Source organism: Lepidochelys olivacea (genome assembly GCF_965140295.1).
Source record: "Lepidochelys olivacea isolate rLepOli2 genome assembly, chromosome: 9".
In the NCBI taxonomy this organism is placed as follows: domain Eukaryota; kingdom Metazoa; phylum Chordata; order Testudines; family Cheloniidae; genus Lepidochelys; species Lepidochelys olivacea.
Window position 1 is genome coordinate 88397291 of NC_140419.1, and position 14460 is coordinate 88411750.

Here is a 14460-nt window from a genome sequence, read left to right on the forward strand (position 1 = left end):
ACAGACCTTTAGTGATAGCAACTTTACTCAATATCAGGAATTTTATTCTTGCCCATTTTAAGAAGAAATCCCATGTTACCCTTAGTTATTAAATGGTCACAAAATCCTTCCTGTTAAATGTTTGCTAAAAAGCTAAAGTAGGGAGGATTAAAGCTAAACACTGGTCACCCCCACATACTTTATATTGCAGCTTTATTGTTATTATGTGCCACTGATAACTATAATCATGATCTATATCTGACTATTTAGTCATTCAAGCTACTTAAAGGGATAAGTTAAAAATCATATGTAAACAAATGAAAACATCCTATATTTGAGAAATTATATTGTTAAAAGTCTTTCCATTTTATGTCAGTATTTACACATTAGTTTTCATTTCTCAATTAAAACGAATTCAATAGGTCAGCTTCACATTTAGGTTCTTAGTGATGCAAAACTTGGGTTTCAAACACCGTAGGGGAATATTTGTTTAAAGAGCTTGCCTTTAAATTTGGTTTAAAAATTGGGGGAAAACCTGTGGTGGGTTTAATTTTTCTAAATACTTGTTTTTACTAAATTTTCAGCCAAATTTAAAGTTGAGCATCCCTTTAAGCCCTAAAGAGACTCAGATCTTACCTGCATAGCACTCTTGCCCATTTTAACAACCTCAAATAGCATCATGTTTTCCACACCATTCTGTTGATGATGTCCATTCATCCGGTTTGGACCAGCAGGTTTCCCTCCTCCGTTTGCACCTTTCCCCTTTTCTCCTGGGCCTTTTTTCCCTTTTTTACAGGTCTGCAATCAAATCAAAAGCAACTTTCAAATCACTACAAATGTAAGAACATAAAAACGGTCAGATGGGTCAGACCAGTATCCTGTCTTTTGACAGTGGCCAATGCCCGGTGCTTCAGAGGGAATGAACAGAACAGTTAATCATCAAGTCATCCATCCCCAATCACCCATTCCCAGCTTCTGGCAAATAGAGACAAGGAACACCATCTCTGCCCATCCTGGCTAATGGGCACTGATGGACCTATCCTCCAGGAACTTATCTAGTTCTTTTCTGAACCCTGTTATAGTCTTGGCTTTCACAACATTCTCTGGCAAAGAGTTTCACAGGTTGACTATGTGTTGTGTGAATAAAAACTTCTTTTTGTTTTAAACCTGCTGCCTATTAACTTCATTTGGTGACCCCTAGTTTTTATGTTATGCAAAGGAGTAAATAACACTTCCTTATTTACTTTCTCCACACCATTCGTGATTTTACAGACCTTGATCATATCCCCCCTTAGTAGTCTCTTTTCCAAGCTGAAAAGTCTCACTTTTTAATCTCTCCTCATATGGAAGCTGTTCCATACTCCTAAATCATTTTTGTTGCCCTTTTCTGTAACTTCTCTAATTCCAACAGATCTTTTTTGAGATGGGGTGACTAGATCTGCACACAGTATTCAAGATGTGGCCGTACCATGGATTTATATAGAGAAAATAGGCTATTTTCTCTCTATTATTTATCCCTTTCCTAATGATTCCCAACATTAGCAGCTTTTTTGACTGACGCTTCACATTGAATAGATGTTTTCAGAGAACTACCCACAATGACCCCAAGATCTCTTTCTTGAGTGGTAACAGTTAATTTAGACCCCATCACAGAATATGTATAGTTGGTGTTATGTTTTCCAACATTCATTACTTTGCATTTATCAACACTGAATTTCATCCACCATTTTGTTTCCCTGTCACCCACTTCTATGAGATCCCTTTGTAAGTCCAAAGGGGACTGCGAAGAATTAACTATCTTGAGTAGCTTTGTAATCAAAGTTATCAAAATTTTAACTAGAATTACTATCAATACAATTACAACAATATTCAGGGTTTGCGCATCTAAAAAAAGTTACTCACCTTGTACAATAATGATGGTTCTTCAACGCTGTGTACCTATGGGTGCTCCACTCTAGGTGATTCCCGAGAAGTAACCACCACTGGAGGCCGGACTTTGGAGTCGAGTCTGATACAGAGGTTAGTACTGCGGCACTGAATTTGGCATCTGCAGATGAATCCCCCAGGATGGCACAGTTTTCTGCAAAGGCATGTACAGATGTCCAGGCAGCTGCTTTGTAGATTTCGGATACAAAGATACTCTTGGAGAAGGCAATGGATAAGGAGATCAACCTCGAAGAATGCGTGCGTAATGAAGATAGGGGTGCTATATTATGCAATTGGTAACAGAATCTAATACAGCTGGAAACCCACTTACAGAGTCTCTGAGCTGAGATGGCTGCAGATAGGTCAAAAGGTATAGCAGAGAGGAAAAGTCTTGGAGATTTCCTGAAAGTTCCTGTCCTGTTCAAATAGAAGGCCAAAGCTCTTCTCATGTCGAGCGTATAGAGGATGGCTTCCCTATTCTCCTCATGAGGTCTGGGATAAAAAATTGGAAGCTGAATAAGCTGATTCATGTGAAATGCAGAAGTCACCTTGGGAGTGAACTCTGGATGTGATCTAAACGTGACCTTATCAGGAAAGAACACAGTAAAAGAAGGATGTACCATCAAAGCTGCTCTCTCTCCTATTCTTCTTGCAGAGGTGACGGCGATGAGGAACATCCTCTTCATGTAAAGGTCAGTTACTGAACAACTGGCCATGGGTTCAAATGGTGGTACAAACAGTCCTTTTAACACTAGGTTAAGATCCCATTGGGGAGTGGAAGCCTGGGTTGTGGGAAGAGGTTTGCTATGGCTTTAAGAAATCTCTTCATAGTGAGGTGAGAGAAGATTGAGTATCCTTCCACCTGCTAGTGGAAGGTTACAATTGCTGCCAGATGAACCTTCAGAGAACTAAGAGAGTCCAGATTTCTTTAAAGTCAACAGGTAGCCTAAGGCTACCGGAAGGATGGCTGCAGTAGGAGTGATGCGCCCTTGGGCTGGCACCAAATCTGGAACATCTTCCATTTGTGAAGGTAGGTATGACAAGTAGCTCCCTTCCTACTGTGTAATGGCATCTCTTGTACTTCCTCAGAGCAAGATGTCTCTTTGTGCTGGAACCATGAAGGAGCCAGGCTTTGAGTTGTAGAATCCACAGATTGGGATGAAGAGTGCGCGTCTCGTTCTGCGACAAGATGTAAGCAGTGATTGGGAGATTCATCAGTGAACATGCCAGCTGTGACAGATAAGGGTACCACATCTGCCTGGGCCAGGTGGGAGCAATCAGTATGAAGTTTGCTTTCTCACTGATTTTCAACAAGACCTTCAGTAATAGAGGGAATGGGGGAAAGGTATAAAGAAGGCCCTTGCCCCAAAGGAGGAGGAGAGTGTCTCCCATGAAGTGCCATCTGATCCTGGCCCTGGAGCAGTACTGTGGATGTTTCTTGTTCTGGTAAGTAGCAAACAGGTCTATTACTGGTGTCGCCCATTGTCGAATATGTCATGGAGTATCACCGACTACCTCCCATTCTGAGCCGTGTGGGAATCTGCGGCTGAAACTGTCGTGTTCTGTATTCCTAGTAGGCAGGCGGCTGATATTAGGACATTATGGGAGATACATTAGTTCTATAGTTTTATTGCCTCTACATGCAGGGAATGAGACCTGACACCTCCATGTCTGTTTATGTAATACATGCAGGCCTTGGTGTCTGTCATGACCCTTGTGTGTGTGTGTCTTTGATCAGCGGCAGGAAGTGAACGCATGCATTCCTGACCACTCTGAGTTCTAGCAGGTTGGTGTAGAGGCATGTCTCTCCTGGAGACCATTTGCGTACGACCACTGTATTGTGTGACCACTGAGATGCACACCCCATCCTATGAGGGATACATCAGTGGCCAGGAGTAGAGAAGGGGAAGTGTGAGCAAACGGGATTCCTGTACTGATGTTTACCGGGTCCTTCCGCCAGTCCAAGGATTGTTTGATCCTGGTGTGCATTGACAGAAGTTTGCTTATGTTGTCTCTGTTCTGCCTGTGAACTGAACCATACTTGGTAGCACCTCATGCATAATTTGGCATGAGCAATAACTGATGTGCCCACAGACATGTGTCCCAGAAGCTGGAAGCAATGTCTGGCCGAAATTTGTGGGCTAGATTGTACTGTGTCTATCAACACGGATAGACTGAAAAATCTGTGATGTAAGAGGAATGCCTTCACCTGAATGGAGTTGGAGGTCAGCTCCTATGAACTCAAGCCTCTGTACCCATGTTCAGGTAGATTTTTGTTCATTGATCTGTAGGCCCAGATTCAGAAGCAGGCTCCATGTGGCCTGAGTGACTTGTTGGGCCTCTGCGAAGGACCATGCCCTGAGAAGGAAATTGTCCAGGTAAGGATAAATCATGATGCTTTGAGAGCGTAAGTGGGCTGCCACTACAGAAAGGGCCTTGGAGAATACCTTGGGGGCCAATGAGAGTCCGAAAGGTAGTACTGTGTACTGGTCCTGGCTCAGCATGAATCTGAGGTAATGCCTGTGACTTGGTATGATAGAAATGTAGAAATATGAGTCATGAAGGTCAAGGGCCGAGAATCAATCTCCTTCCTCTAAGGCTGGAATGATCATAGATAGGGTGACCATCTTGAATTTCTGCACTTTGATGTGCTCTGAGGTCCAGTATGATACTTTGGTATCAGGAAGTAGCAAGAGCAGAAGCCTTTGCCTCATATATACAGGCACAGGTTCTATAGCTCCTATGCTAAGCAGATGGTTTACCTCCTGATATAGTAGACTCGTGTGAAAAGGTTCCCTGAAAAGGGACAGGGAAGGGCATGGGAGAGGGGAAGTGGGGAAAGAGGAGGAGAAATGGATGTCCCTACAGATCGAAGGGTTGCCCACAAATCCTTCCATACGTGAAGAGACGAGTTGGTCTTTTTGGAAAATAACTTCATCCTCCTCAAAAGGAAGGTCCTCCACCGTGGTTGGAACCTCTTTAGGGAAGCCGGACAAATGCAGCCACGAAGCCCATCTAATAACAAAACAATGGCCATGGAAATTGAATGCAGCGCCATGTTGGCCACATCTAATGCAGACTGGAGGAATATTTTAGCCACCAGCTGGACCTCAATTATGGACCTGAATTTGTCTTTATGGAAGTCCAGAAGCTATTCAATAAAGGAACTGAGTTTCATATCATTCTAGCCGTCCTATTCTGGCAGCAAAGCCTGGTAATTTGTTACACAGAACTGGAGGGCGGCTGATGAATATGCCTTTTTGCCAAACAGGTCCAGACACTTCCCAACCAGACATACGGGGTGGATTTAAACTGGGTCTGGCAGCCCCTAAAATTAACCACATCCACGACGATGGAATCAGGAGGCAAGTGGGAAAAGGGAAATTATGTGTCCTTCGCTGGCATGTCATACTTTTTGTCCATCTGTCTGCATGTTGGCAGAAGGGACACAGGGGTCTGCCATGACTTTGGCAGGGTCCAGGCATGCCATTAACTGGGAGGGCCACTCTGGCAGAAGTGGAAGAGTGTAAAATGTCTACCAATTTGTGGTGAGGCTCAGTCACTTCCTGCAAATGTATTTGTAGAGCTTCTGCCACCCTCTGAGCTAGGTCCTGGAATGATTTAAAATCATCAGCCACAGATAACGGAGAGGGCATCACTGCCTCATCTGGTGAGGATGATGGGAAATTAACTTGAGGAGTGTCTTCCTCCTCTGACCCCGCCCCAACTTCCTCCCTCGACTGCTCAGGGGATTCCAAAGCTTTCGAAGTTGCAGATGAAGAAGGGCGACTCCCTGCCTGTTTGTATGCCACACTAAGGGCCTGGGAGGACTGCTGCCTCTGAGCCTGCCAATGGTCCCAGTATGGACACTGAGGATACGGAGTCAGTGGCTGGTACTATGGTTGGCCAAACCATGGAGTCTGATATCCCTGGTGCCCACAGTGAAATCGGCCCCCACATAGTGGGTAAAACAATAGTGGGAACCCAAGTCCTCTTGCTTACTTCCCGACTCAGACGATGAGAAAGGCAGTGCATGGTAGAGAAATGTCAGCGAGTCAAATACTCTGTGAGAACTCAGTGCCAGGGCCCAGTACTAAGTAGGGGCGAGTCCAGTGCGTCGGACACCAAGAGATCCGTTGCACTCCAGAAATCCTGCAATGCGGATGGGGTCGGTACCAGTAGTTGTCAGTGCCAAAAGGTTTGTACCAATACAGTCAGAGATGTGGACCTGGCCATGCAGTCCGTTGTCATCATGCACATCAGGGTCAGTACCTGGGCCAATGTCTGTGCCAACACAGCCTTTCCCATTGCAGATCTCCCATGCCTTTTGATGCCCCTGTTGTACTAGTACGTCTTTGCCCGTGCCAATCAGGTCTTTGAGCAGACCGACTTGCTCTGTCTGCTTGGTACCACACTTGCCCAGAGTACCGGCTTCAGGCAGCTTTAGCACAGTCAGTACTGATGGCGCCAGAGATCGTTTCTGACTCAACTGGGTCTCACTATGGGGAGTCACAGACCTTTCCTTAGTGGTCTTGAGTGAGTGCCTCATCTTCTTGGGATCACCTCCCGTCAAAGTAGAAGGCTGCAGTAAGTTCTCCCCGGGACTCTGGAGGTTGAAGGGCAGACTCCATGAAAGACTCTCGGTCTTTCCTGGACCTGGGTTTTAGTTGCTGGCACCAACCACACTTTTGTGAGTTATGCTTTCTCCTAGGCAGTGAATGCACCACAAGTCTCCGTCAGTCACTGGGAAAGATTCCTTGCAACTGAGGCACTTTTTGAAGGCTGCAGAGCCAGGCATACCCTTGGTCCAGGGCCCTCTCCCCCACTGGGGCTGGCCGGAGGCAAATGCTTTCTTCTTGCTTTTTGGGTTTTTTTCTTTTTCTTTCTTTTCTTGGCACAGACAACAAAACACAAATGAGATAACAAAATTAAAGTCTTCAATGGAAGACAAAATTTACAAAACGAAAGGGAGCTAACGATCTGTGAACAGACAGCTCTTAGCTTTCTCTCTTGCCAGGGGTGGTTGAGAAGGAACTGAGGAGGCAATGCCCATGGATGCTGGCTCGCTTCATGGCAGGCAAGGAGCAGTGCATACGCGGGCAGGACAGACTGTTACCAAAGTTCTCTGATCAGCAGCAGAGACGTCCAGACACACCTACAGTGGAGTACCCACAGGGACATTACTCGAAGAAGAACCTATGGATTTCCAAAACCCTTATTTGTGAATTATTTTTTTGTTGAAAATGAAGTTTAACCTGGAAATCATTATATAGCCACACATTTAAAAAAAGGATTGGTAAATAATTTCATGTAGTGAGAACACTATCAAAGTATTTTCCATTTTTTATACAAAAAAATCCTTTACTATCTGTTTTATGGTATGACTAAAACAGCTACTGCAACCTACTTATAACACCATCTTGAATTTCACTCCAAACAAGACAACCTGCATCTCAAGGAATTCAGAGGTGAAGGGATTAATGTATATAATTGTGTTGAAAAGCAGTTCGGTGAGGAACATGACTGGAGTCTGGTGGTGAAGGAAGCTCCATGCTCCTCCTTAGTGTTCGCTAAAATGCAAATTGTTCTGTTTCCTGCAATCTTCCTCCCTTCCCCCCTTAATCTGATGGGCCCGTGTACTGCTTATATATAAATTAAGGTAAACTCACATTCCTTTCAGAGTAGCAGCCGTGCTAGTCTGTATTCGCAAAAAGAAAAGGAGTACTAGTGGCACCTTAGAGACTAACCAATTTATTTGAGCATGAGCTTTCGTGATAAGCAGCCGATGAAGTGAGCTGTAGCTCACGAAAGCTTATGCTCAAATAAATTGGTTAGTCTCTAAGGCCACTAGTACTCCTTTTCTTTTCACATTCCTTTGTCTCAGGCAGACTATGCTTACGCATGGCTTGCGAAACACATTTTAAGAATGGTTTCAGAGTAGCAGCCATGTTAGCACATATTAACAACATTTGGTACTCACCCTGTAAATACATTATGCAAGAATATTCATGATCAGTGAGTTATTCATTCTTCAATCATATCTTTACATGCCACCTTTTAAATACAGATTATGACAACAGTGCTGAGTATGGCAGGCCTGACAAGAGCTGCTGACACAGACTGGGCCTCTGTGTCACAGTGAAGCTCTCCCACTGACAGGACTTGTCCGAAGACGAGGCAGCTTGAGCATCAATGAGTGATGCCAACAGTATTGGAGAGGGGTGTGTGAGCGTGTGTGCATGAGATTACACCCCTACTGGTTGACAAAATCAGCGAGTGGCTGGCTTTCCCTCTTACACAGAGCAAATGGTTTGAGGACCTCCCTCATTAGGACCAGATCTGACAGTATCTGAGCTTCAGGAACTACACAGATAGTAATGTCCTCCGGCCTGGTGCATCTAGCCCCGGACGTGAGGAAGCAGGTTGGGCTTCTTTCCCTTGGTGGTGCCAGTGGTGTTGGTCGTGCCAGAGGCTTTGGCACCTGCAGCTCTGTCTCATGCTATGGGAATACCATCAGTGTGGGTCGGTCAGTGTCACCATTTATGCCCTTCGTTTGGAGCCTGAGAAGATAAAGGGGCACAGGGCGCATACCAACAGAGACAGCTAGCAAACATCTTCCAGTCTCCGATCTGGAGCACATGCACACCCAGAGTTCGTACACACAGGATCATCACTCACAGAAGAAACAACAGATATGTAACGTGTTAAGAACTTTTTTAAAAGAAATTTTAGGTATTTCTAGTTCAATTTTTTCCCCACAATGGTACAGCCACCTAACCAGCATTAAAACAATTCTTGCACTTATCAGTCTGCACACAATTTCAAGTGTTTCAATATCCCCGATAAACTGAACATACTTTTCCTTTGCCTTGTTTTTGATTTTTTCCTTCAATATCTTCAAAGTCTGTATCAGAAGAAAAGTGTGTTTCAGACTCCCTGTAATGACAAACAAATATTTACATACTACATCAGAAACCTTACTGTCAAAATAATTGTAGCAATATTATCTACATCTTCAATAAGATTATGTCAACTCAGTATGAACAAATATTTAAATCTAGGCCTTTCATTTTAAATCCATTTTGTCCTAACAACTAATTAACATGCTAGAGAACCATAAATAAAAGGTTCCTTCTGCTGACAATGCAGGAAGGTGTCTTCTGTGAAATCAAATGGCTATGGAATTTTCTTTCCTTTTTTAAAAACTTACAGAAATCCAACTATTGAACCTTGAAGCTGGTTGAAAAATTTTGAATTTTCAACAAAAAAATTCACAAAAAATATTCTGGCTTTTTCAACCAGCTGTGTTAGACAATAGATAAAGAGATAGGAAGAATCCTGATCTAACATATTTATGCACACCACTTAGTTATCTTTACCTAGTTAAACATACTTGAAGTAGCTTTGTATTTTATCAAAACTCAAATTTTGTAAAATTTAAATTGGACAGCCAAGAACAACAACATTCTGTGTTTAATTTTAATGAAAATGTTGACACGCTGTTTGCTCAAAATACATTTACATGTTTTAAAAGTCTTGCATACATTGAGACTGTATCAGGCTGCACGGGTGAACCACCCCGAGTTCCTTCTCCACCCACCAAGTCTCAGAAGAAAACTCATAAGGAAGGAAGGTAGTGGAACACATCTTGAAAAATTACAGTTATTGCACAGAGTGAGTAACCTCTCCCCCTCTCTTTGAGTAATGTCCCTATAAGCATTCCACTTCACATGACTCCCAAGCAGTATCCCTCATAAGGAGACATGAGCTTTGAAATCAAGTCCAGAACTGAAGGAAGAATTACCGTATCAGATCTAGAGGCACTACTAGGGCATAGCATCTAAAGAAGGTGTGTACCAAATACCATGTAGCAGCTCTGCAGATCTCAGATACTGGGACACTATTAAGTAGAGCTATAGATGTAGACTCTGACCTCACAGAGTGAGCCAGCACACAAGGAGGTAGTGGAATGCTGGCTGCAATGTAACAAGCAAATTATACAGCAGAAATCCAATTTGGATTTCTTTGGGTAGAAATAGCAGAACTTTTAGATCGGTTTTCAAATAAAAAAAAACAGTACTAAATCATTTTGATAGGTTTCAGAGTGGTTGCCGTGTTAGCCTGTATCAGCAAAAACAACAAGGAATACTTTTGGCACCTTAGAGACTAACAAATTTATTTGGGCATAAGCTTTCGCGGGCTAGAACCCACTTCATCAGATGCATGGAGTGGAAAATACAGGAGCAGGTATAAATACATGAAAAGATGGGAGTTGCCTTTCCAAGTGTGAGGTCAGTCTAACAAGACAATTCAATTAACAGTAGGATACCAAGGGAGGAAAAATAACTTTTGTAGCGGTAATGAGAGTGGCCCCTTTCAAACAGTTGACAAGAAGGTGTGAGTAACAGTAGGGGAAAATTAGTATGGGGGAAAATTAGGTTTGTAATGAGCCAACCACTCCCAATCTTTATTCAGGCCTAATATGATGGTGTCCAGTTTGCAAATTAATTCCAGTTCTGCAGTTTCATTTTGGAAATTTCACAGACTATCTAGTGAGAAAGCTAATGCCTTCCTGACATCTAGAGTCAGTCCTGAGAAAAGCAGTCCCGAGATTGGCATTACAAGGCTTTGGAAAGAAAATTGTCAGGTAACCAATCTGATTCAGATGAAATTCAGAAGACACTTTAGAAAAGAAATTGGGATGTGACGAAGGAAACCTTATCCTTGTAGAATACTGGGAATGGAGGATCTGCCATTAAGGCCCCCGTTGCTCCTACTCTGCAGACTGATGTAATAGCCACGAAGAAGGCTGTCTCCACAGACAAATTCAGTAAGGAGCAGGTTGCCATCGGTTCTAAAGGAGGTTTTGTGAGCTTTCAGAAATAAATTATGGCCCCAACCTGGGGGCTTTTACCTGTGGGAAAGGATTTCCCAGACTGTTCATGAAGAGTACAGTTGTAGGATGAACAAACCGGGAAAACCCTTCATTCGTGGTATGAAAAGTTGTTAAGATGGCCAAATGAACCTTGAGAACACTGACAGTCCTGTTTTCTTTAGTTGCAGCAGGTAGTCCAGAACAAGCAGAAGTGAGGCAAATTCAGCACCAATTTTCTGGCATTCACACCAGTGACTAAATATTCTCTACTGTTGAAGGTAGATTTTTTCCTACTATTCAGTAATATCTGTTGTACCTCTGCAGTACAGGTCAACTTTAATCCCGTGAACTTTCACACCCCCTAGTGGTTTCTTGGGGTGACCATCACCCTGTACCATGGGAGCACTGAGGTGTGCCCTCTATCCTAACAGAGATGCATCCATGGTTATAGTTACCATGGCGTTGACTGAAGGAAGGAATCTCCCGTGCCTACATTGTGATGAACCTTCCACTTATCTAGGGTGTGCTTCACCTATTGAGGAACTGACACTTGTTTGTCCAGGCTGTGTCTGTTTGGCAGGTATACTGACCTGAGACAGCCCTAGAAACTGCAGAGGTGTAATCTCGCATGCTCTGTCATGAAAGTGCAAGCCTACAAGTGACCTAGAAGTTGATGACAGTTTCTGACTGAAGTCTGCGAGCGCCCTTGAATAGTTGTGACAAGCATCATGAACCTGTTCACAGAAAGGAAGGTCCTTGATGACAAGGGTCCAGGGATGCCCCTATAAATTGTATGTTCTATATGGAAGTCACTGTGGATTTTCCCCACATTCAATTGAAGACCCAAGTCCAAGAACTGAGAAAGTGCCCTCTGCATGAGTCTTACTCTTACTGTGACTGACCCTCAAGCAGACGGTCATCAAAGTACAGGTATACTATAATTGCCTGACAATGGAGGTAGTCTGTCACTACTGACTTTAAGGTTAGAAGGAACCATTGTGATCTAATCTGACCTCCTGCACATTGCAGGCCACAGAACTTCACCAACTTCTGAAAAAGACCCCTAACCTCTGGATGAGTTACTGAAGCCCTCAAGTCAGAAAATTCACCATTTACATTAGTTTAAACTTGCAAGTTATCCGTGACCTATGCTGCAGAGGAAGATGAAACCCCCCCAGGGTCTCAGCCAATCTGATCCAGGGGAAAATTCCTTCCTGACTCCAAATATGGTGATCAGTTAGACCCTGAGAATGTGGGCAAGATCCCCCAAGCTGATAGCTGGAAAAGAATTCTGTGTAGAGCCCTCCCCATCTACTGCCCCGTGTCCAGCCGCTGGGAATTTCTGCTACTGCCAATCACTGATGGGCCACATGCCATTGTAGGCAGTTCCATCATTATCATCCCCTCCATGAATTTATCAAGCTCAGACTTGGAGCCAGTTAGGTTATTTTTCCCCCACTGCTCCCCTTGAAAGGCTGTTCCAGAATTTCACTCCTCGGAAGGTTAGAAACCTTTGTTTAATTTTGAGCCTCGATTTGTTGATGGCCAGTTTAAAGCCATTTGTTCTTGTGTCCACATTGGCACTTAACTTAAATAATTCCTCTCCCTCCCTGGTATTTATCCCTCTGATATAGTTACAGAGAGCAATCATATCTACCCTCAGCCTTCTTTTGGGTAGGCTCTTTGAGTCTCCTCTCATAATAAGGTAGATTTTCCATTCCTCATATCATCCTAGTAGCTCTTTTCTGCACCTGTTACAATTTGAATTCATCATTACTGTGGCCAGAGTTTGCCAAACGGTTTTTGCAGGTTCCAACAGAGCCTTTTTGATAGGATGTGCAACTCTGGATGATGCCACAGAGTGAAAAACATCCAACAGCTTGAGTTGAGATTCTTTAACATTCTCAAGCGTATCTGTAGAGAATCTGCCCCATGTTTAATGAGGTCTTGAAACTGTCGAAAAATCATCAGCCACAGTTGGAGGAGAAGGTATTATGGTCTCATCTAGTGATGAGGATGAGATGTCAATCTGATGGGGAGGCTCTGTCTGTCTGTCCTAGCCTCCTGATCCTCAAACCTTTCCTCCTGCTGAGTGGTGTGCTGGGAAGGGGAAGCTTCAGTCTCCCTGTCATCTCGGTGAGAGACTGTCTGAACCTTGGTGAACTGTTGGCAATAAGCTGCTCAAGGATCCCAATATGGCCACTGAGAAGCACAGTGGGAAGGGGGTAGCATACAGGGATGATCCCAACAAGAACCATGAGGTCCCCAGACATTCTCCCTCTCTCTTTGAGAAAGGGGTTTCCTATGTAGGTATGTAAGAGAACCCTGGACAGAGACTGATGATACTGAAGGGACGTCTCTACTGTCGTCTCTTCTTCCCCTAACCAAAAAGGGAGGTGAATTAGATGGTACAAAAGATGTATAAGGATCCAGATAGCAAGTGGTTCTTGGTACCAAGAGATGCAAGCAATGGAGACTCTAGTTCAGCAGTCACCGATCAGTCCTTCAGGCACCTAAAGTCTTGCAAATCAAGCAGAGTGGAATTGCAGCACCGAGTGAGGTTGAGATATGCACTGACTGTATTGCAGGTTTGTCCCTGGGGGACAGCACCAAGTTTTGAGCACTTCACATAGTTGGAGGCTTAATCTTACACAGTACCGAAGAACTCAACAGAGGTACCAGGAGAGAGGTTAAGTCCAATGGTACTGGTCTTCTCTATTTGTTCTGACCAGCTCTGCTAGATGGTACCAGCACCTTCTCAGAGCCTCACTTACTTTCAGAAGAGCTACGGTACAAGAGGAGCCCACTACCTCTGCAAGACTGAGCCTTGAGGCTAGATTCTGAGGCTATTACCTGCTCAGAGAGCGAGGTCTTTTCAAAGTGGATTCCTAGAGGGGAGTTAGAGCTCCCCTTCTTGGAACCTCTACTTGAGGTCTCTAAGGCTTTTCCCATTCTGCAAGAGTGTTTCACCAAGGTGGAAGGGGTACTAGATATCTCTGGAAACTGATGTACAGGGGGGTTTCTTATGACCGGTTTCCAAAGCGGGGTGAAGGGAGAGCTCCATAATTAATAGTCACAACTTCATTGCCCAGTTCTTCCTTGCCCTGGATTTGAGGGCAATACAGCTTCTGTGGAATGTGCAACTTCTCTAGGCAACGAACATACTTAAGAATATCTGTTGTTGACCAGGATAGCCTCTCTACATGTGAGGCGGCGATTAAACCCTGATTAACCAGGTATACCCCTTAGGAAGGGCCTCCCTGGAGGAAATAAAACAAACTTCCAAATAACGAACTAAAATAAACCTAGTTAGACTGAAATCAGAAGGTAGTCCAGATGAACACAATGGGGATACACTAAGCTTCATCACAGGCCGAGATAGCTGAGAAAGAACTGAGGGCTATTCACCCATGCAGCCTGATATGGCCTCAGTGATGGGTACAAGGATATCAGCAGAGTAAGCCCAGGCCGAACAGACATTGCTAACAAAAATCTCTGATCAAAGACACGTTGGACACACGTGCACCTGAAGTGGAGCACCCATAGGGACACTACTCTTAGAAGAGCCATTCATTTTTAGACACCTAAAAGAAATACAATGGAACATAATGTTGCGGAATATTTTCAATTAACTAAAAGTGTTTCACAAGAGTAAGTTATTTCAATATTGGTCTTTTTGA

The 14460-nt window shown here is 43.8% G+C and overlaps 1 protein-coding gene across 3 annotated transcripts in view; it reads right to left on the reverse strand.

Moving 5' to 3' along the window:
- STAG2 (STAG2 cohesin complex component) overlaps positions 1-14460 on the reverse strand; it is a 180526-nt gene that overhangs the window by 97320 nt on the left and 68746 nt on the right. For all 3 annotated transcript variants that reach the window (XM_084639662.1, XM_084639664.1, XM_084639663.1), the window contains 2 exons: positions 8763-8841; positions 616-777 (listed from right to left, as the gene is read on the reverse strand). In XM_084639662.1, coding sequence (XP_084495788.1) covers positions 616-777; positions 8763-8841 — 241 coding nt within the window. The remainder of the gene's footprint in view (positions 1-615; positions 778-8762; positions 8842-14460) is intronic.